The following is a 21,619-nucleotide window of genomic DNA, read 5'->3' as shown; positions in this document are numbered from 1 at the left end:
TCTGTAGCTTGGCTACTCTCTCCTTCAGTGCTATCTTCCCTGGGCTGCCCTCCCTAGCTCTCCTTTCCCATCCCACTACCAGCCACTGACCCTTTCTCAGCCATCTTCCTGTCTCTGTGGCAGGCTCGTCTCTTCTATGTGTTGGTGCTCCTTGAAATGCTGTCTCCAGCATCTACCTTTGAGGGCTCATCATCTTCCATGACAGTCTAGGGAAGGTCCCCTTCTCCAGGCCGCCTTCCTCACCCGTTTCCACTAGTACCTCACATTGTGCCCAGAGAGTCTGTGTGCTCTGCCACAAGCTCCATCACAGTAGGTAGTTTGTACTGAGAGAACTGTCTGTGTCCCCAAAGGCTGCCACATCCCAGGGAGTGGGGACCAAAGCTCTTCTGTTCATCCCTCCATCCCAATATCATCAGCAATCACTGGCAGGTCATGGATGGCACAGGAAGGCCCAAGGTAGCTCAGTTTTGAACTTAGGCTAGGGAACTTGGACTTCATCATGTATGTGATAGCCACTGAAGAATCTTGAGCAGGAACATGATAGAGTCACATTGTTGCTTTGAACACAAACCTCCCACTGGAAGGGAAGGGCAAGGGAAAGGAGCTGTGTTCTGAAGATTGAAAAAGCAGTTAGGGGATTTACAATGATCCTGGGCTGGATTGAAGCAGGGAGAGGGCCAGTGAGGAAATGACACAGATGATGATCTTTGTCCCTGGCTGGAATAAGGAAGAGGAGCAGAGCCTGGCTACTAGTTGGTGCCATGTGCCACCCCCCCCCCAAAAAAAAAAATGGACTGCAGGAATGGGATGGAGAAAATTCCAGACACATGGAGTTTGGGATTCTGGCGGACATATAATAGCAATGCCATGCAACTAAATAAATATGGCTATGGGGCTGAGAAAAGAGATTGGGGCTGGTAGGATGCATTCAAGCGCCATCCTTATTGAGGTTCAGGGTAGCTACCTGTGGGTGAACTTACCCAGAGATGGAAAGGTGAAGGAAGAGTGTGACGGAAACCCAGCTGCAGACAATTGCATTACCCTTTCAAAGTCTTCATCCCCCTTTCCACCCACTGACATGGGGCTTGGTCATGTGATGTGAGAGTGATACAGTGCTTGAAAGATTTGTTTGGTCTCAGCTGCTTCTTTTATTCTGAAGGAAAGCTAGGTAGCTCTTGGCTCTTGAGCTAGGAAACCCACCGGGCAGCCTTGAGCTGCTCAGTTAGTTGACTTCAGACCTGCTAGTAAGAAATAAGGAGCTTTTATTCTAAGGCCCCTGGGATCTGGGGACTGTGTGTTATGTAACATTGTGTCAGCATCCGCTTGACTAATAAAATTTTAAGATGAGGCTGGAGAAAAAGAATCCTTTAAAAGGTAACAGGAAGAAAAGACAGGTGGAAGGAAGAAAACCTGGAGAGTTAAGGAGGATGGGAACCTTGAGCTGAGGTCAAAGTAGGTGTTCAACACCGTATCTGAAGGTCTTCTTGCTCATGTGTTATGCCAGGATCCTCTTAACTGTCCCCTTCCCTCCAGCTTGAATCTAAATTCTCGATGTTAAAGACTTCCTAGGGGAGCTGGGGATATGGCCTAGTGGCAAGAGTGCCTGCCTCATAGACATGAGGCCCTGGGTTCGATTCCCTAGCACCACATATACAGAAAATGGCCAGAAGTGGCGCTGTGGCTCAAGTGGCAGAGTGCTAGCCTTGAGCAAGAAGAAGCCAGGGACAGTGCTCAGGCCCTGAGTCCAAGCCCCAGGACTGGCCAAAAAAAAAAAAAAAAAAAAAGACTTCCTAGGATACTGTTCAGGCCAAACCTCTTCTCCAGGGCTCCTGGCTCATCCTTTGCCTGTCTCCTTGCTGTCTCTCTTGGACTTCTAATGGGCTTTCCAAACTATCTGCCCAAGATTGACTTGGCTATACTCCACCCCTACAGATCTGCTTCTCTCCTGGTTCCCCTGGCTCCTTGAATGGCACTAGTAGTACCCTTGCCAGAAGTCTGGGAGTCCTCCATGCCCCCCTCAGTTACCAAACCCAAGAAAATTTCTCCATTAGTTTCTCTCTACTCCTTGTTGCAGTGCTTGTCAACAAATCTGTCTTGGCTCCCTAACTGCCTGGGGCATCCCTCCATGGTGCTCCCTATCCCCAGCTACTACTCAGATTGGGCCACCAAACCCACAACAGGGCAAAAACAAAACTTAGCATGATACTCAAGGCCCTGAAGGAGTCCTTTGTGTCTAAAACACCTTCCCCTCATCCCAACCCACTCAGATCTGTTTCATGTGGCCTTTTTCAAACTGTTTTCCTGCCCACTTCCTAGTCCAGCCCTTGGCTACTTCAGTGACCCCCCTCCTTACTTTGTAGGTGTCCTCCCAAAGCCCTGAGATGTGTCACATCGAATACTTCTCATGCCCTGCCTCATTACCCTCTGTCCACTTTTCCTTTTTAAAACTGGTGATATATATGACATAAAACATACCATTTTAACCCTTTTGGTGGTTTTATGGCATTGGATGTATTCACATTATGGGCAACCACCCCCACTTCTGTCGCCAGAATGCTTTCATTTTCTCAGACTGAAACTCTATCAAACAACAACTCCAAATTCCCTTCCCACCTCAGCTCCTGGCAACCACTATCTACACCATCTGTGTCTTTGAATCTGATGACTTTAGGTAACCCATATGAATAGAATCATATGGCATTTGTTCTTTGGGGTCTGGCTTACCTTGTCTATGGTGAAGCCTGTGACAAGAATGCCTTTTCTTTTTGGTGAGTTGTGGGGCTTGAAGTCAGGGCTTGGGTGCTGTCCTGGAGCTCTTTCACTCAAGGTTAGCACTCTTCCACATTGAGCCACAGCTCTACTTCCAGTTTTCTGGTGGTTAATTGGAGACAAGAGTCTCTGGACTTTCTTGCCTGGGCTGGCTTTGAACCATGATCCTCAGGTCTCAGCCTCCTCAGTAGCTAGGATTACAGGTATGAGCCACTAGTGCCTGGCACAGAGTCTTGCTATGTAGTCCAGGTTGATCCGGAATTCCACATCATCTTGCCACCGCCTCCTCAGTGCTGGGATTACAGGTGTGAACTTGCACATCTAGCAAAATCTGCTTCCTTTTTGAGGCTAAATAATATTTCATATATACATATATGTATATATCTATATCTATATATCTATCTATATATATATACTTTTTTTTCAGTTGTTTGTGGTGTTACTGGTTTGCACTCAGGACCTGGTGCTTTCTGAGCAGGTGCTCTACCACTTGAGTCACACACTCATTTCTTTTTGTTTACTTTTTAGATAGAGTTTCATGTTTTTGCCTCAGCTCATGACACAATCCTTCTGTGTATGCATCCTGCCTAGGTAGGATCATAAACACACATATCACTATGCCCAGCTTATTGATTGAGGTGAGGATCTTGCAAACTTTTTGTCCTGGCTGGCCTTGAACTTTATTTTGTTGTTGTCATGGGGCTTGAATTCAGGGTTTGGGTGCTGTCTCTGATCTCCTTTTGTCAAGGTTAGAGCTCTGCCTCTTTGAGCCACAGCTCAACTTCCAGTTTTTGAGTAGTAATTGGAGATAAGAGTCTCACAGGGACTTTTCTGCCCAGAGTGGCTTTGAACCATGATCCTCAGACCTCAGCATCCTGAGTATGAGTAGTTAGGATTACAGGCATGAACCACTGGTGCCCAGCTGGACTTGAACTTTGATCTCCTGATCTCCACCCTCTGAGTAGATGAGACAAAAACTATAAGCCACCAAACCCAGCCTACTATACTACATGTTTGCTTATCCATTTCTTTGTGAGTGGATATTTTGGGTTGTTTCCATATTCTAGCTATTCTGTTTGAATCTCTGCATCAAATTCTTTTGGGTATATATCTAGAAATAGAACTGATGGATTCTATGGTAATTCTATGATTTCCTTTTTGAGGTACTTCATACAGTAGATGTAACATTTAAATTCCTACTTTCCATTCCTACCAACAATGCACAAAAATTCCAATTTCTACACCCTTGCCAACACTTGTTAGTTCCTGGTTTTGTTTGCTTTGGGGTAGCAACAATACTAATGGGTGTGACTGGTGCCATTGCTGTGGTCACCTGCCCTTTGCACTGTACCAGGCAGTAGCTCTCCTGTGAACTCTTGCATTCTGTCCCGAGGAATCTCTGATACTGTGGCAAGAGATTCTTCTAGGGGCTGGGGATATGGCCTAGTGGCAAGAGTGCTTGCCCCGTATACATGAGGCCCTGGGTTAAATTCCCCAGCACCACATATACAGAAAATGGCCAGAAATGGCGCTGTGGCTCAAGTGGCAGAGTGCTAGCCTTGACCAAAAAAAAAAGAAGCCAGGGACAGTGCTCAGGCCCTGAGTCCAAGCCCCAGGACTGGCCAAAAAAATAAAAATAAATAAATAAAAAGAGATTCTTCTAGAACCTATGAGTGTCCTGCTCTTGCCACAGGGCCAGTTGCCTGTAACGCCACCTGCCAAGGCTTCCCCCGTTGCAGACTCCCCTCCCCACCTTGGAACAGTCCATCCCCTTCCTTGAGTGGTTTACTCCCACATTTCTTTTCTTTGGAATGAAAATGTCACCTCCTCAGAGAAGCCCTCTTTGATCACCAGCCCTCCCCTAGAGATCAGCCCTTCTATTCTTTGTACTTACAATGGTGGTAGCATTCTGGCTACTGACGGTTCCTGGCACTTGGTGCTGTCTGTAATAACTCTGGTATCCTTGTACCAACTGAATAAACCCTGTTTCATCCTCTGGGCTATAAGTGCCACTTGGAAGGAGTTCTCAAGCACCTTGTGGACCACTGAACTCTTAGTATGTGACACAATGCCAGTCCACACTAGGTGGGCAGAAAGCCCTGGTTAAATGAAATACTCTATTCAGTAAAAAGGAAAAGGGCTCCTGTTCCAAAAGGCAAGAATAAAGTCCCCGTCGTTCCTCCCCCACCCCCTACCCTGTCTCAGAACTTAAACCCTAATGAGGGAAGTAGTTGAGAAAATAAATAAATAAGCATGTACTATGTCAGGTGGTGCTGGTTTCCATGGAGAACAGCCAGTATAGGGGCAGGTGCTTTCTCTAGAGGTTCCTTAGGGAGGGGTTGGTAATGCTGACCTGGAGGAAGTAAGCTGGGCCAAGTGTTCCAGGCAGAGGCGACAGTGCCAGGGAGGGTCTGTCCATAGGTTAGTGTGTACCTGATTGTCCAGGGCACACAGAGAACTTGCTCGGTGAAGGGCACAGTTACTAAGGAACATGAAGGAGCTGTAGTCTGGTACTGACACCCTACTGAGGGCCTGCGCAGGGCAAAGTGCAGTGAATTCAGGATTAGCTTCCTCTTCCCAGTTGCCGGGACAAGGCCTGGCTTTGAACTTCCTGGTATTTCCTATATTCCTGGCTCAGGGCTGACCACTAGTTTGTGCTTTGTAAATCAAACTAAAGCCATCTTAGACATTGCCTGAAACCCGTTTTGCTGACTTGGCGGGGTGGGTAAATGTCCAGCAGAAAATGTTTCATTTCCCAGAACATTTGATATTAAACTCCAATCGGCACCTTTCTTAGTGGCTCACTATGCTACTATCCCCTCAAAGTTGACTTCTTTCCCCCTTATTGCCTCTAAACTCCTTTACAAAGGGGCTGCTCTACCGAGTTCCACAGTCCTGAGACCATGGGGTTGGTCAAGCTGACTAATAGTCTGGGAGGTGACTCCCCCCACCCCACCCCCTTCCGCCTTCCTGCCTGCCTGTGGCTCTGGCATTAATACCCTCACTGCACACACAAGAATCTGAGGCTCAGAGAAGGATGTCATCTGCTCAGCCTTTTGAGGTCAGGTCCTTGGGTGCTTGATGCCCTTGGGGACTCCTGCTAAAACCAGGGCTGACCAGCAGCAGAGCTTTCCTAGGAGAGCAGCCCAAGATTTTGATTAGAAGTCTCCCTCCCAGCAATTCCTGGACTGAATATGCTGGGGGCAGGAGGGGGATGGGCTGGATGCTTTGAGGAGGGGAGAGGAAGGGAGGAGGGGAGCCTGGCCTCCAGCAGCTGTGTGAGGAACACCGAAATAGAGCTGCTAGAGCTGCAAACCGGCCAGAGGAAACAAGATCCCTTGGCATCCTGGGCAAGCATAGCCTCATGGGTTGAGCTCATGGACCTGAATCCTTCTCCTTTATCTATCACCTTCTGGAGGTCTGGCTCCCTCAAAGCTAGTCCCAGGGACTAGGATTTCTGCTGCCCCAGTTTCTGGCAGCTGAAAGAGGAAGGAGCCATCTAGGTTTGGAATTCACCTCTTCCTTCCTCCCCCTCACCTCACCTGCCTGTTCTTTAGTTTTTCATCTGTATTGGAGATCAGAGGTGGTGGTGGGGGGGCAGAGCTGGGGTGGGGGGTGATGACAACAGCTCTCTGAACCCTGGACAACTGCAGAGTGAACTGCACTTCTGCAGGGGACCCATGGTGATTAGGCCTAATGAAGGAAGGTAAACTTGAGCAGCCTAGGAGCTCAAAGGGGATCTGAGGGAAGGACTTTCTGGAGGGAGGGTGCTTTCTACCCAGTGGGATCTGAAAGCATTAGCAGGAGTGAGGTCTGAGAGGAGGCCTTAGGCGGAGGATGTCACCAAATGCAAGCTTTGTGGGGGTAAGACCCAGTGTCCAGTGTGATCCAATGCCTAGGACATGGCTTGGTGTATAGTAGATGTTCAATAAAATGGAGCCTAAAGAAAGAGAAGGAAAAAAAATAAGGAGGGAAGGAGGGAGGAAAGGAATGGAGGAAAGTGATCCACATCTAGTTGGAAGTGGGAAGTGGCTTGGTGCTTCCAGGATCTCAAAGTACAGTAGTACTTTCCGGATCTTAAAAGTCCAGGTGGCTGTAGCTCCCATGGGTGGGGCTGAGTCCTGGGAGTGACTTTATCTAATCCTAGGGGGTTGGGTAGTGTCCATTTCTTATCTCCCGTTGGCCCTTGAGTGACTTTGGGGATGAGGTGTTTTGTTTGGTCTTGTTTCTATCCTGGGTCCCCTGGTGCTTATATGGAACATCTGTGTGCACACAAGGACAGAACCCGTGCTGAGTGTGGGAGCCACACAGATGACTCAGACTCAGATCCTACCCTCCTGTCTGGTGGGAGAGACAGACAGCAAACAAGGGTCTACACAATGGAATGGGGAATTCCTGTGCAGGTTCAAGCAAATCACACCAAAGCCCAGGTGACCAAGGGACTGGTTTGGCTCTAGGGAGGTTTTAGAAGGAGGTGGGGGTGAGGCTAAGATGGTGGTGTTTGTTAGCCTTGAAGAATGGAAAGAGAAGGGGTTTGGTGGGGGAGACCTTCCATACAGAGAAACCTGCAATGAAGATAAGGTCAGGTCCTAGGGAGGTGTGGCCTGGGACCTAGCAGGCAATGGTAGGCTGGGGGTCTTCCTTGAAGGCCAGCCAAGGGTGTTTTGTATTGCCTCTGATCTAACCACCTTTTGAATAAATGAGATGGCAGCTGCCAGCCTAGTTGGAACTGCTGGGTGGTGCTGCTTCCAGGGAACCCTTCAGTTACTTCTGGTCAGAAGCTGGAGGACAAAGACACCTCCCTGATTTTCCTGCCTGGTTAGTCCCACCATCTCCTTTAGCTTCACCAAGAATGCATCAACCCTATGTAGCCTCATTCTGTGGTAGACCACAGAGACTAGTCCCCTGGCACAGGGTTCTAGAATACCACTCCTCTGTTCAGCTCATGCATATCTGGAAGGAGGGGCCAGTACTTTTGCAGAAGGTGGAGAGAAAAAAACAAGAAGGGGAATCTTAGCTTGGTAGAATATCAGCCTACAAAGACAGAGCAAAAGATCAGCCAGTCTTTTCCATCTGACAGGCAAGTAAATGAATGTGTAAGTGGCCTCTGCTCTGCTTGGGTCCCTGAGGCTGACAGGGCACTGTCAGATGAAGGAGGTAGAGAAGGGCAGTGCTTCCTTCAGCCAGGGACCCAACCAGTCCTCATACATAGTCTGTGGGCCCTGCAGACTCCAATGAGTCAGGCATCTTGTGAGTCAGTCTGTTGACAAACCATCCCTGGCCATTCTTTGCCCATCAAAAATAGAAGGAAGACCAGGGAAGGGTATGAGCAGACCAATTTAATTAGTGTGGGCTCTAAGGTACCTTAAGTTAGTCCTATTAAATTAAACCGCCTAGGGGAAAAATATAACTGTAATTATTTCCTCCTCTCTCCTATCCATGTATTTTTATCTCCAATCTCCAAGCTTTTTCCCTCATTGACAAAACAACCCCTTTAAACTCAGGGGTAGCAAGACACCCCAAACTAGGGCTCCGTGTCTCCCTTTTCTGCCCCTTTTCCTTGTGAGCTCTAGGTCCCAGCAGAGAGCAGAAGTGAATCCAGAGGTGTCCGCAGAGCCTGGCTGTATTCTAATTTAGGGAGGCTGTTACATGGAGCAGAACATTATTCCAAAAATGCACCCAGAGTCTCCTTCCTGAACCAATGCAGATCCGTTGGCTGCGGGGCATTTCTTTTAAAAGCCCCTTTTCTCTCTTCTACAGAACAAAATAAGCAAACTTTAATGGTAGGGAATTATTGTTTATTTTTTTGAAATCTAGTTCTGAGTTTTCCTACTTGAAACGTGTTTTCCCCAGGACACTGACCTATCCTTTAATTGTTTGGTGCGAGGCATGTTAGGGGGAGGGGCGTTACTTGTTTATTGGAACAGCGCAGTTAAAAAAAAAAATCAACCTAGGCTAACAGTTTCAAGGCTCCCCTAAAGATGTATCCAAACAGGCAGCCAATCAGCGCTTACACAGCTTTTTCTGCTTGACTCTTTTAAAGAGACAGTGCCAACAGTGTTTTATCACATTTAAAGAGAACTGCGCTCTAAAAACAGTCTGAAAATGGGGGAACCTTCCCCTGTTCTTGCCAGTTTCGGGTCTTAAGAGTATCCAAGAAGGGGTACATAGGGCGTTTTGGGGGTCCTTTGTCAAGGTAGAAGAGTCAGAAGCAAATAGCTGGGTCACTCTGCCAGCCCCCCTCTTCCCATTGTACACCTGGGTCACTGACAATGGAAGCTTCCCCTCCCCCCCCCAGCCCGACTTCGGTCCCCCACTCCCCAATTTAAGCTCCATTTATTTGAAGTTTGCAGATTGCTGCGGCGGGCATTCAGAGGCGCGGGGCATCCAGGTGACGCCCCCACCCGCGGAACTGCACCCTTTTCCGTGGAGATGCCGAGGGGCTAACTTGCCAGGGCTGGCAGACCTTGGAAATTTAGGAGAAATCACTCTCCCTTCTCTAATCTCAAGTCCCCCGATCCTTTCCTACGGCTCCCCCAAAGCACGCTAGGGGCCATTTTCGCGCGGCTCCACTTTGGGGTTTTCCAAAGTATTTTAATGATCTAGTAAAGGAGCAGCCGCGCGCCTCGGCGCCGACTCCAGCAGCCCAGCTCAGCGTGGAGCCTGTGCCGGCGCCCGGGGAAGCGAAGCTGGGCGCAGGGAGGCCCGGGGTGGGGCGTAGGGCCCGAGTCTGGGGAGGGGTCCGGGTCCGGGTCCGAGTCCGGGGGGAGGGCGAGATAAGGGCTGGGCTGGCGCGAGCCGCGGGGGCGGCGAGGCCGATAAGGGAGAGGGACCCGCAGGAGGGGAAGGGACGCTCCGCCAAGGGTCCGAGCCGCCTCCCTCGGACGCCGCCGAAGCGCCCCAACCCCCGCCGTGCGCGCCGCAGGAGCGCTGGCCAAGCCCCCATTCTGGAGCCCGAGCCCAGAGGGGCCCCCGCCCCATCCCAGCGCCGGGGCTCGCCCCCTGCAGCCACGGCCAGAGACGGAGCGGGCAGCGGCTGGCGGAGGCGGCGCAGCGGGACTGCCGCGGCCGCGCTGACAGGCGTCCCTCCCGGCCGCCGGGCCCGCCCCCGCGCGCCGATTGGCCAGCGCGGCCGTCCGTCGCGGGGCGTGGACGCCCGCCGCGCTCCTGCCGGGGCAGCCACGTTCGGTTGAGCTCCAAGTAGACCAGCGGCGGCGGCGGCGGCAGCGGCAGCGGTGCCGGAGGCGCAGAGGGCGGCGCAGGCGGAGCCGAGCGGCGGGCGCGAGGGGAGCGAGCGAGCGAGCGAGCGAGCGGACGAGCGGCCGAGCGAGCCAGCGGCGGGCAGCCGGGCGGGCTGCGGCGCAGCGCAGGCCGAGCCGCGCGGGAGGAGTTCCAGGGCAATGGGGCCGCGGCCGGGGCTGACGCTTTGACAGCTGGAAAGAGCGCGGAGCCAGCGCCGGGGAGGGAGGGAGCTCGGCAAGCCGAGCGCGAGCGAGCGGGCGAGCGCCGGGAGGGGGCCGGGAGCAGGGCAGCTCGGGAGACCGGACGGTAGCGGCAGCGGCAGCAGCGGCGGCGGCGGCGGGGCTCTGCGCCCTCTTCTCTGCAAACCATGTTTGCCAAAGGCAAAGGCTCGGCGGTGCCCTCGGACGGGCAGGCTCGGGAAAAGTAAGCCTCTCGCGAGTGGCGGCCGCGCGCCCCGGGCTGCGGGCGGTGGGAGGCAGGTGGGCGGGCGGTGGGCCGGGGTTGCTCACCTCCGGGGGCCCCGGGGGCTCCGCGCGCCTGCCGGGCCCCTTCCCCACGGCCGTGGCGGCGGCGTGGGAGAGCCCATTGTTGGGAGTCGGCGGAGGCTGGGGCACACCGGGGAAGGGACGGCGGGGGCAGCTGGCTTCTGGTGAGCGGCACTTGGTGGCCTCGGGGCGAGCCGGGCGCTGGGGTCCGTGGCGAGGGGTGGGCGAAGTCCCGCCGCGAGCCGGTGCGCTCGCCTCAGCCCCGCGCTCCCCGCGGTGGCCGCACTTTGCCCACCGGGCGCGGACAGGGGGCGCGTGGCTTCTGCAGCCCCGAAGGCTCCTTTTGTCCGCCCGCGGCGTGAGGAGTGCGTGCCGGGGGCTTTGTTCGGCCGGGAGCGCTCTCCCTTCCCAGTCCGTGGCCTCGCTGCCGGCTCCGCGCCCTCCGCGCCCTCCGGGGCGCCCGACTGGGCAGGGAAGGCGGCGCCGGCTCGCCCCAGGCTTGGGGGGACAGTTGTTTGAGGGGAGGTGTTGAGGGCGGTGCTTTGCTGCCCTCTCCAGAACGTGCTGGCCACCCCAGACCAGGGCTGAATCTGCTCGGACCCCCAAGCGGGGTGAACGTGGCCAGGAAGAGTGGATCAGGAAAGGGAGGGTGACTCTGGGCTCCGGTGGTGTGTGAGTTTGAGAGACCTAGGTGGTGGGTTTGGCCCAGACACCGCCTGGAAGTTCAAGTTTGGGGTTTCTCCCGCTCTCCAGCCCTACGGCAGCGCCTCCCTGGTACCCACCCCCTAACTGTTCACTCCGCCGCCATGCCTGGGGTGATAGCCGCTCACCTCTGCCCGCGGCTACAAGGGGACTGTGTAGATGGGGCGCAGAGCCTGCTGGCAAGGTCCAGAGAGAGCTCCAGTGTGATCTGACTCTCCCCCTCTCTCTCTTCTCTCTCTCTTCCCTCTACCCACTTGCCAGGTTAGCTTTATACGTCTACGAATATTTACTGCACGTAGGAGCACAGAAATCTGCACAGACCTTCTTATCAGAGGTGAGTGGGCACCCCCAGCATCCAGTTTCTTGACACCCCTTCCTCCCCACTATTCTTAGAGCCTTTGTTTTCAAGAGCAGCCACTGTGGCCACCATTTTGAATTTTTATCACCTTTTGGCATTTATTGTTAGTTGGTCTTCACAGCCTTTTGGTTCCAGGAAGCCCCCTGCATGCCTGTTCCTCCTCTCTGCCCCTCTAAGCTGCCTCTCTGCTCCCTCTGTTCCAGATTCGATGGGAAAAAAACATCACGCTGGGAGAACCGCCTGGGTTTCTGCACTCGTGGTGGTGGTAAGTTGTGTGATAGTTTTGTGTGTGTGTTTTGTTCTGAGCCCTGGGTCCAAGTGAACAAAGACAGGAGACTTGGAGCAGCCCTTCACCCTGAGCTTCTGCTGCACACCCAGATCACAACTGGCCAAGGAGGAGAAGGACCAAAGACTCTGCCGCCTGAAGTTTTTCTTTGGTGTTTCTTCTTCTGTGGAAAAACCAAGGAAACCTTGCAGGGTCAGGGTAGAAACTTGTTACTTTTCTGTCTTACTCTGGGGCACTAGGCAGGAGCTTGGAAAAAACTAGAAGGGTTTTGTCAATCCTGCATGCTGCTTTAATTAGAGAGAGTGGGGGCAGGGCAGAGTGAAGGGGACACCAGGTCCGTTCTGCTACTGGCCTGTCCCCTCCTCTTTCTTCTATATGCTCCAGATCTTGAGAACATCTAGTAGTAGACCTGTTTCAGGGACCCAGAGAAAAAGCAAGAAAGGGTTGCACTTCCTTTAGAGACACTGATTCACACTGACTGGACCTTCCTTTCCTCTGTGCTCCCCCACCCCCAACATCCCTAAAACCACAAAGCTTAATATTACCCAGAATCTTAACTGGTCAGAGTAGGCCTGGCAGGGTACCTTCAGCAGTCCTCAGGGGCTCTCCCTCTCTCCCTCTCTCCTTGTGGGTGACCCTCCAGGTCTAACCAGCAGGTCAGAGAGGCTCAGGGTCCAAGACGATGAGTTATCATGAGAGTGTGGGGCTGATAGGTGAGGTCTTTCACATCCTTTTGAAAGGGAGAACAAGACAGGGTGGCTGCTGTTATTTTGGAGGAGTGCCGGAGAATGGAGTGTCATGTGTTGGGATCTTGGGATCTTAGCACCTTAGCACATTTACCTGACCACCAGCTCAGGTTACTGTTTCAGGTCTCTTTGAACAACAGGAGGATGAAGTGTCTGTTCTAACTTGTGCAGAGAAAATGAGTTTTTAATTACTTCTGCCAACCTCCCAACTGCCTGGTTGGAGGCGTCTGGTGTGGCGCAAGGATTCCACCTGCGAGAGTGGGTGATAGGTTGGCTGTGGCTGTTTTTAGAGGCAAGTTGTGGATGAGGTTGACAGGTCTGATTGCCCTAGGTCTTGAAGACACTGGGGCTTATGAGTGAAAGTTTCTTAGAAGGGACTGCAATTTCCTGTGTGGAGAGGTTGATCCAGTGTGTAGCTCTGAAGACAGGAGGAATATTCCTTTGGTTGCGGTTGCAGCTGGACAAGCCCTCATTTTTTTCTGTTGGATCCAGTCCCCTGCAGCCTCTCCATCCTGGTACCAGGAGTGTGGGGTTGGTTGTGCTGAGCTCAGGTTGTGGTGGATGTGAGTAGCTGAGGTCTGATTTGTTAGGAGTTACTGAGCAAATGACTGAGGCTTTCTAGAGTTGGAGGAGACACTGGAGCTGATCCTGTGCTTATGGGCAGGTTGCAGTATTCACGTACCTTGAGTGAGATACTGTGATGACTGGAACTGGTATGATTCAGCCAGGAGAACTGGCTCACATGTCAGACCACAGTTGTAGGTCCCACTGTGCCCTTCAAACAGTATGTCTGGACCTTGATGTCTGGTTTGGGGTATTTCTCTGTTTGTATAACTCTCTTCTGGTTAGTAAAGGACTTGTAGGTCGAGTGTTACTAACAGTATTAGAGTGGACTCTATGTGTCTATGTCTGTGCGAGTCCGTAGACTCACACAGAACAGAGGCGAGGGTGCAGTTTCTGGGTCCCCTGTCACCTCGCCACTCTTCACTGGATGAGTGCTTTCTAAAGAGGGTCTTACGTCCTATTCAACAAGGAACAAGAGGCCATCCACAGCCTCTCCTATGGCTAATTGCTGTGTGTTCTTTGGTAGTGGGTGGTGGTACAGGTTCTGGGATTAAGAACTTGTAAGATTCCCACATTGCTGTGCCTATGAGTCATAGCTGTGCCCTGACTTTGACAACTTACTTTTTTGCAACATGTAGCCATTTGGATTTGGGGTGGCATGAAATAGGCGTGGATTCTCCTCTGCATTAACACCTGTTATCCACGAGTACGTGATGTGAATCTGTATGAGCGTCAGTGGCCTTGTGTATAAAGCATATAAAGCAGGGAGTGTCTGGTAGCCTCTAACAATATTGGCTGTGAGAGGCATTCAGCGCAGAGTAGGTGCTTGGTAAATACAAACTGTTGTTCTTATTGCAAACATCTGGTTTGTCAGAAGAGGTTGGATTTGTTTTGGTTTTTAGGCTGAGTTTGCCCAATGAAAACCTTGGGAGACCTGGTGCTGTTAGCGCCATGAATTGTGCACTTGCCGATTGTATACAAGTAATAATTAGTAACCTGATCTTATTTTATTTTCTGACTTGCAGCGTATTTTGGGACCTTTACTGTGCAGCTCCTGAAAGGAGAGACACTTGTGAACATTCAAGTGAAGCAAAAGCCTTTCATGATTACGTGAGTAACAAATTTTTAATCCTAGCAATAATTACAGGGTTGGATAGCTCTACCTTCTTTAGTACCGAAAGCATCTACACAGCCAATTGGCAATGGTCTTTATTTTCTCCTTGCCTTTCTTTCTGTTCTCCTGCTCACCCACCTCCCTGTGTGTGGCCTACCCCTCTGGAACCCCCGATGCAGAATTTTAACTTGGTGAATGGTATTTTATTCTGCTACTATTATGCAAAAGAGTCTAGATACCTATCTGGAGAATTAAGTGGTGTTTGCAGAGCTTAGACTCATGTAAAGTTTGTATTCAGAGTGCACAGTTCGTTGGGAAGGGACTGAACCTGTTTGGTGTTGACTTAAGGGAAAAAAAATGTGGACACAACCAAAAGTAAAAAGCAAATGTGAAGCCTGTGTTTTGGAATAGAAGGGATAATTGAGTGAGAAACTTCATGGAATGGACTCTAGCTTGGTCTTCTAGAAAGGGGTCTTTCAAATTATGGTATAGTGGAGGGAATCTTTTGTATCTAATAGGATGATGAGTACGCTGTGATACTGAGCTTATTCATAATCCTCTATCTCAAATATTCTAGTGAAAGCATCAGATTTTAGTGCTTTCTGCTCTTTCACTTTCTGTCTGGATGAATGTATTAAGACTTATGAAATTATTTGTCTGCCACGTCTTTCTATCTCCCACAGCAATTTCCTGCAAAATTAAAGAGGAAGGCGACTTTGAACCTGGGTTGGGTGGTCATGCTTTATGATCTATTGAAGCAGGTTGGGCTCTGTTGTAGGAAGATGGGAAGAAAAGTATCTGCAGGTCTTGTATGGCCTGCTTTCAGTTCTTCTTGTTGGCCTCAGAGAGCGAGTCTGTATGTGAGTTGTGTGTGTGTGTGTGTTGTGTATCATACATAGTTGGGTGTGCACACAGTAGATGATCTGTTGGTCTTGCTCTTTGTTAGTATCAGGTATGTAGGAATGGCTCTCATGCTCTGGTTATAGAAATTGACTCTTGGACATCATCAAGTCCCACCTTCTTGGCCAGGCCATCCAAATCCTCTTTATACTGGCTTGGGAGACCAGATCGCATCTGGGTGAATTTTACAAGTTGTCAGATTCATGCCATGGATATGGTGAAAATGTGTCCTGTAGTAGAAGTTAAGAGACTGAAAGGGAAGCTCACTGGGTTTGAACCTGTTTGGTATAATGGATTTATTTATTTATTTTTTTTGGCTCCTCTTGGGGCTTGAACTCAGGGTCTGCATGCTGTCCCTGGGCTTTGTGCTCAAGGCTAGCATTCTACCTCTTGAGCCACAGCACCACTCTGGCTTTTTGAGTATTTTATTGGAGACCAGAGTCTCGTGGACTTTCTTGCCCTGGTTGGCTTTGAAGCATGACCCTCAGATCTCAGCCTCCTGAGTAGCTAGGATCACAGGCATGAGCCACTGGCACCTGGCTTATGCTGAACTTTTTTTTTTTTTGGGCCTGTTGTAGGGTTGAACTCTGGGCCTGGGTGCTGTCCCTGAGCTCTTCAGCTCAAGGCTAGTGCTCTACCACTTGAGCCACAGTGCCACTCCAGTTCTTTGGTAGTTAATTGGAGATAAGAGTCTCATGGACTTTCCTGCCAGGGTTGCTTTTGAATTGTGAGCCTCAGATATGATGAACTTTTGTTATGACTAAAAAGTTAATATGCCCTTGGAGTGCTGAGTAAATGGAGCAGTTCTTGTGCCCTCTCCAGGGTTTAGAAGGAAGAAGCTGGTGAGTGGATTTTTTTTTTTTTGTCAGTCATGGAGCCTGAACTCAGGGTGCTGTCCCTGAGCTTCTCTACCACTTGAGCCACAGTGCCACTTCCAGACTTTTCTGTTTATGTGCAACTGAGGAATCGAACCCAGGGATTCATGCTAGGCAAGTACTCTCCCACTAAGGCACATTCCCAGTCCCTGAGTGGTATTTGCCTGGTGAACTTTTAGTAGTGTAAGGGAGAGGTGACTGGTTCACTGTGATTTGATTCTCCTGGGATCCCATAGTGATGATCATAGGGTGTTCTGAACTGGAGCTTGGGGGAAAGCTAAGAGATATAGCAGCCATGTGAAAATAGTCAATTTGACCTTCCTACCTAGCAAAAATCTTGCTTGATTTTTTTTTTTCCTTTTTTTAAAAGACCTATGAACAGTCAATCCTATGTTGTTCTTGTCTGACTACTACAGCCAGTCTCTCTGTCTCCTTCAGCCCCCTAGTAGTGCTAGAAATCAAGCCTAGGACCTTGTGAGTGACAGGCAAGTACTCATCATGGAATCTCTCCTCTTGAACCCCTCCAGCCAGTCTCTTGATATCAGGGATCTGTGCAGTCTTTTACCTTTCAGAGGCATTATTGGTACCTCTGAGCCAGGTTTGTTATTCTAGAGTAATAGGAGATTCTCTGGTAGTCTGTGGTTTGGTCTCCTGTCCTGGCACACCATGGCAGCATGCTATTCTGATGCTTACACATGCTTTGCTGCCAGCGTAACGTGTTAAAGAACGACAGTGAACTTGTGTAGATAGCTGGGGCTGGTGTGACGTTTAAAAAATGCTGCTCAGAGATGAGGTCACACGAATTGAGGCCTGTGACTCATAGATCTGAGGATCAAGCCCGCTTCTCCCAGATTGGGATCCATCTGGTGTCCTGCACCAGAGTCAGGTCACAAGGGGGAGGAATAGGGTGATTCATGTAGATTGGCACAATTAAGAGGTGGCATTGAGTTGCAGGGGTGGTAGCAGAGAAGCAACTGGAAAATGAAGAAATACTCTATTTGTTGCTAGAATTATTATAACTTCTCACCTACCTCTCTTCCTCTTGCTTACAGTGTATCTCTCTCTGCCCACTTAAATCCTATCTAACTTTTAAGTTCTACCTGGAGAATTTCAGTATGTTGTTGCTCTAGGTCCTGTCTTTTGAGTAGATGGGATTATGTGCTTCATAGTGCTGGTCCTCAGAAGATTTCTTTGGTGATTTTCTGCTCACGGCGGTCACTACATTTCATTGTTCATAAAGCCACTTCTACTACATCATCATCCTGGGCTTGGTGCTAACTGCTGAGGGCTTAGTCCCTCATTTCATTCTGCCAGTGACCCTGTGAGGAAGCATGTAGACGGAGGAACTGAGGAACAGAGAGGTAATCACAGTGACAGACCTAGGTGTACACAGATTATGATTGGCCCAAGTCTGTTTCTGATTCTTTCTGGCTAGGCCCCAAGGGGTCCATGGCAGGCATCATTTCTGTGTATTGTACTGCTAACTTCTTCAGGTTTGCCTTTCAGTTGTAGCTTATTAATTTTTTCCATGGCAGAGGCTATGTGCTATTTATCTCTCTAGCTTCCATAGTTTCTTTTACACACTAGGAAGACATGCTGATGGACTGAAGGAGAACACAGGTGATTTAGGCTTAGAGAATTACAAGGTATTCCTTCAATGACTTGAATTCTGTGTGTGATCTTTAATATGACAGTTTTAACATCAGCTAGTTAGTTGTAAGTCCTAAAATAAACCACATGAATTGTAAATAAGAATGTTTGTTCCCCTTTCCTTTTTGGGAGGGGTCATACTGAGAATTGAACTCAGGACACTGTACCTGCTAAACTTTACCACTTGAACCATGCCTCCTATCCCCATAGGTAAGAGTGCTAAGTGGCCTAGTATATTCTGCCAGGGAGAGTTGAAGATGCTCATTGGTGAGCCTGCTATCAGATGTAGTCTTTTGTGGGTAATGAGTGCTTATTCCAGAGGGGTGGAGGAGGAGGCCTTGGTTCCTTTGGGTTTGGAAGGACCTCAGATGGAGGGTCCCTGTCCCGACTCTTGTATAGGAATGATATTATGATTTGGGAAAGTCATTTCTCTTCCTGATGGTTGGTTCAGAGATCAATTGATCTCCCAGGTCCCTTCTAGGTTGAGGCTAAGACTGTTTGGGTCCTTAAGTGAATCAGGTGACTTGGCAGAAAGGGTGTTTGAACTGTTCTTGACTTGGTGGGTTTTTATCTGAGTCACTGTCTGTTTTCCCCCTCCACACCTGGCTGCTGGGTTTTCTTGGCTCTCGTTATTTACCAGCCTGTGAGCACTAATGTTAACCACCGGTAACATGGTGCACACTGGGAACTCAGTACAGGGTGGACTTTTTTGAGAAATGGGTTTGTTCTATATCAGAAGAGCATCTGAGGCCACAGAAGGATGTCTGTCTGATGTGGTTTCCTCGCTGTTCCCCTCAGATTGGACAGTCCTCTTTGTTAAGGAAAGCCCCTAGGGTCGCACTAGGGGTCCCCTCTGGGTTCTCTAGCATGTTGGTCTGGTCTGTCTTTTGTTGAATAGGCACTCTCAGCACAAGAGTATGTCATTTATAGGCCTGGGCTGTCTGGCTGCTTTCTCCCCTTGCAGTTCCCCAGGACGGTTTTGAGTGGGAGGAAGTGTCTCTGGTGCCTTTCTAGACCCTGCCAATGCTCGTTGTGAGTTTTCCCTGTGGTAGTAGGAGATGTGCAGAATGAATGAGCCCTGCAATGTGGCCTTTGAGCTGAAGGTGCTGGAGAACTTTTTGGAACATAATTACATCATTGTGCTTAGGCCTCACAGCTGCCTTGCTTATAGATGAAGAAACTGAGGCTTGTCTAGGGACAAGTAGCTTAGGAGATGGCAGGCTGGGACTAGAACTTTCCTCTTTCCATTTTACTGCTCTGCTCTGGTAGTGGCTCCCTGCAAATAGAGGGAGAGTGTGTTTGCTTGGACTTGGAGTATGCCTGGTACCTGTGCAGTCCCACATCTGTTCACAGAAGAACTGTCTGTAACAGAATGAAAGTGAAGACCCCGGGAGGTGAGTTATCAAGTCACTGGCAGAGGTGAGACCTGACCCTTGGAAGAGGTTCTGTTATGTTGCAGTGGTTCTTGGCCTTGGCAGGAGAAGTATGATAAAAGCTATGGGCTTTCTTTCCAGAAAATGCATGTGTCCTCTCGAAAGGAGACTTTGTACGTGACTCTGGGAGGTTCATGGACCACTGCTGCCCAAATCCCAATTCCCCCCGTGATGCCCAGGGAAGAACTTGGGGAGTATAATGGACAGGGAGGCCTGTGACCTCATCCTGTGACCCCTGCTTGCCCCAGTTTGCTTCTCTGAAGCCCCCTTTATGCTGGATTCATCTCTCCTTCCACCCCTGACTGGGAGACTTCATCTCTGGGAAACTTAGTTAAGAAAGTACCCCGGAGTCGTGGGTGTGAGTGGGAGCTGAGGTATTTGTGGCTGGGTGGCAGGGGTCCAGGGTCCTTGGTGGGTTTGAAATAGCAGAGTGATATTTGAGAGGGTTCTTGGTGGATGTGCTGAGCTGAGGTTCCTTCAAGGCAGGGAGTGGCCGTGCCTGCCAGAGCCCACTGGAAGGAGGGGGATGGATGACTGGGTGGCAGTGGGGGCAGGAGGAGGAGGAGGAGGCCTGCAGCTGGGCTCCAAGGAACTGGAGGAATGCTGTCCCATGATAAGCTAGCCTTGCTATCTGCCCCGAGGTCCTGGCAAGTTCATAGCTTGCCTTTGGCTCTGACCCTTGGCACCCTTGTGTGGCAGATTTTAAAAAAGCAAACAGTTTTGTTTTGCACCCCCTCTCCTTGGAGCTTAGACTTTGTATTGAGTCCCTTCTTTGGGCTCCCACCCTGTTTTCTACAATTCCTCTTGACCCCAGAGGGTGCCAGCCTCTTCCATCGGTAGCTAATTAAACATTAAATGAGGGACTGGAATTGCATTTTGCCAGAACTCAGGCAATGTGGCCACCTTAATGGGTTTCAAGTGGCGGCAAGACCCCACATTGCAAACGTTTGCCCTTTATTTCAAGGCGGGAGGTGGGGCGGGGGGAGCAGTGGGGACCCAAACAAAGTTTTTGGCAGTGGTCACTTCATTTGAACTCCCAGACCAGCAATGTGCACCAGCCTTGTGCATAATGCCATCTTTGTTAGCTAAGCATTTGCAAACTTGGACTGAGAGCGAGCTCTGTGCCAGCCAACACTTGGAGGGAGCTGGGAGACACCCAGCACTCCCTGCAGTGTCCCTTAGTTCAGCTCCATGTCTAAGGGAGACTGGTTCTCTAGTGGGGACCTCAGGCCCAGGGTTCCTGGGCCACTTCTGCCTGTTGTGGGAGTGTGAGTATTTAAGTTGTAGGAAGGAGAAGTGTGGGGGGTTGTACTTGAGGCCTGCCAGCCACTGTCAGCTAAGATAACAGGAATGTTACACTGGCTGGAGTCTTTTATAATAGTGTCTGAGGCTTTGGAGTATTTAGAAAAATTAATCTTTTTTAGCTTGGTAATAATTCTGACCACGGCACAAGTGCATTAAGCGATTCACACAAGCATGTTGCTGGGAGCTGACAGTAAATAGACGCACACTGCTTGTTTTTGATTCACCCAGGTAATGGGGTTCTCTGTGGCCTTGGAGAGAGGAGTTTTAGGAAACTGTATCTGCACTGCCTTTGCTCTCCAACCCCCCTCCCCCCACCCCGGGTCTTGACTTCTCTGGAGTTAGAAGGTGTAGGTTCTAACTAGAGGTTTAGGCTTAGCCCTGAGTTCATCCTCAAGTTTATCATTTTTCCTGGCAGTCAGATTTAGGAATCCTCAGTTTTCCCATTTATACAACGGTGAATGAATTGTGGTTCCTCGGCATGATGTGGTGAGGGCTGCATAATAGGAACTGTGCATGATAGTTGATTCTGCCTAGCTCATGCTTGTTCAGGCTGATGACTTTTCACCAAACTCTCACCAGCATATTTCTGAGAGAAAGCAAGTTGACCCTAGGGAAGGGACATTGGACCCCTGACTTTGCCATTGATGTCCTCCTAGGCCAGGGTTCCTCTGATGTATCATGGGTGCCCTCCTTGTACCCTTGTATAGCAGTCTTATTTTAGCCCTGCATCCTCACAAGGGGCAGAGCTGGTGGTCCTGCCACAGCTGGCACTGATAAACACTCCCTTGAGATGTCTTCAGCCCTTATCTGTATTGGACAGAGGGGTCTTGGGCTACGCCTGTGTGTGTGCTGCTGCAAAGTGAATGGCAAGGCCCACAGGGCCTTCACTGAGGCATTAGTAGGGATCTAGGTCTGAGTTTAGCCTCATATTCCCTGTGAGCTCTGAGCCTTCACTCCTCAGTGTCACCTCTCCCTATAAAATAGGCACACGGCTGTCCTTGTGTTGCCCCCTGCACAAGTGGCCAGAAGGAAGTCAGGGGAGGCTGGGTGTGCTGTAAAGGGCTGTCTGTGTTCAGAATAAGCCAGTTGAATGCTCTGTGAGGGTCCCATGTCATCCTTTCCACTATGCATTTTGCCTCTGCAGTTTAGGCCTCACCCTGTTTTCTGTGGGTGTCAGGATACAAGAGAGC

At 50.3% G+C, this 21,619-nt stretch overlaps 1 protein-coding gene across 2 annotated transcripts in view; it reads left to right on the top strand.

Moving 5' to 3' along the window:
- The first annotated feature begins 10,083 nt into the window (after window positions 1-10,083).
- Window positions 10,084-21,619, top strand: part of Ssbp3 (single stranded DNA binding protein 3) — a 154,894-nt gene continuing 143,358 nt past the window's right edge. Inside the window, exons 1-4 of one of the 2 annotated variants that reach the window (XM_048351388.1) lie at window positions 10,084-10,434; window positions 11,460-11,532; window positions 11,760-11,821; window positions 14,178-14,262. In XM_048351388.1, coding sequence (XP_048207345.1) covers window positions 10,379-10,434; window positions 11,460-11,532; window positions 11,760-11,821; window positions 14,178-14,262 — 276 coding nt within the window. In that variant the 5' untranslated portion in view covers window positions 10,084-10,378. The remainder of the gene's footprint in view (window positions 10,435-11,459; window positions 11,533-11,759; window positions 11,822-14,177; window positions 14,263-21,619) is intronic. The other variant, XM_048351389.1, reaches the window with a different exon arrangement.

The sequence above is a fragment of the Perognathus longimembris genome, chromosome 7 (assembly GCF_023159225.1).
Source record: "Perognathus longimembris pacificus isolate PPM17 chromosome 7, ASM2315922v1, whole genome shotgun sequence".
In the NCBI taxonomy this organism is placed as follows: domain Eukaryota; kingdom Metazoa; phylum Chordata; class Mammalia; order Rodentia; family Heteromyidae; genus Perognathus; species Perognathus longimembris.
This window is presented reverse-complemented; position numbering and strand designations above follow the sequence as displayed.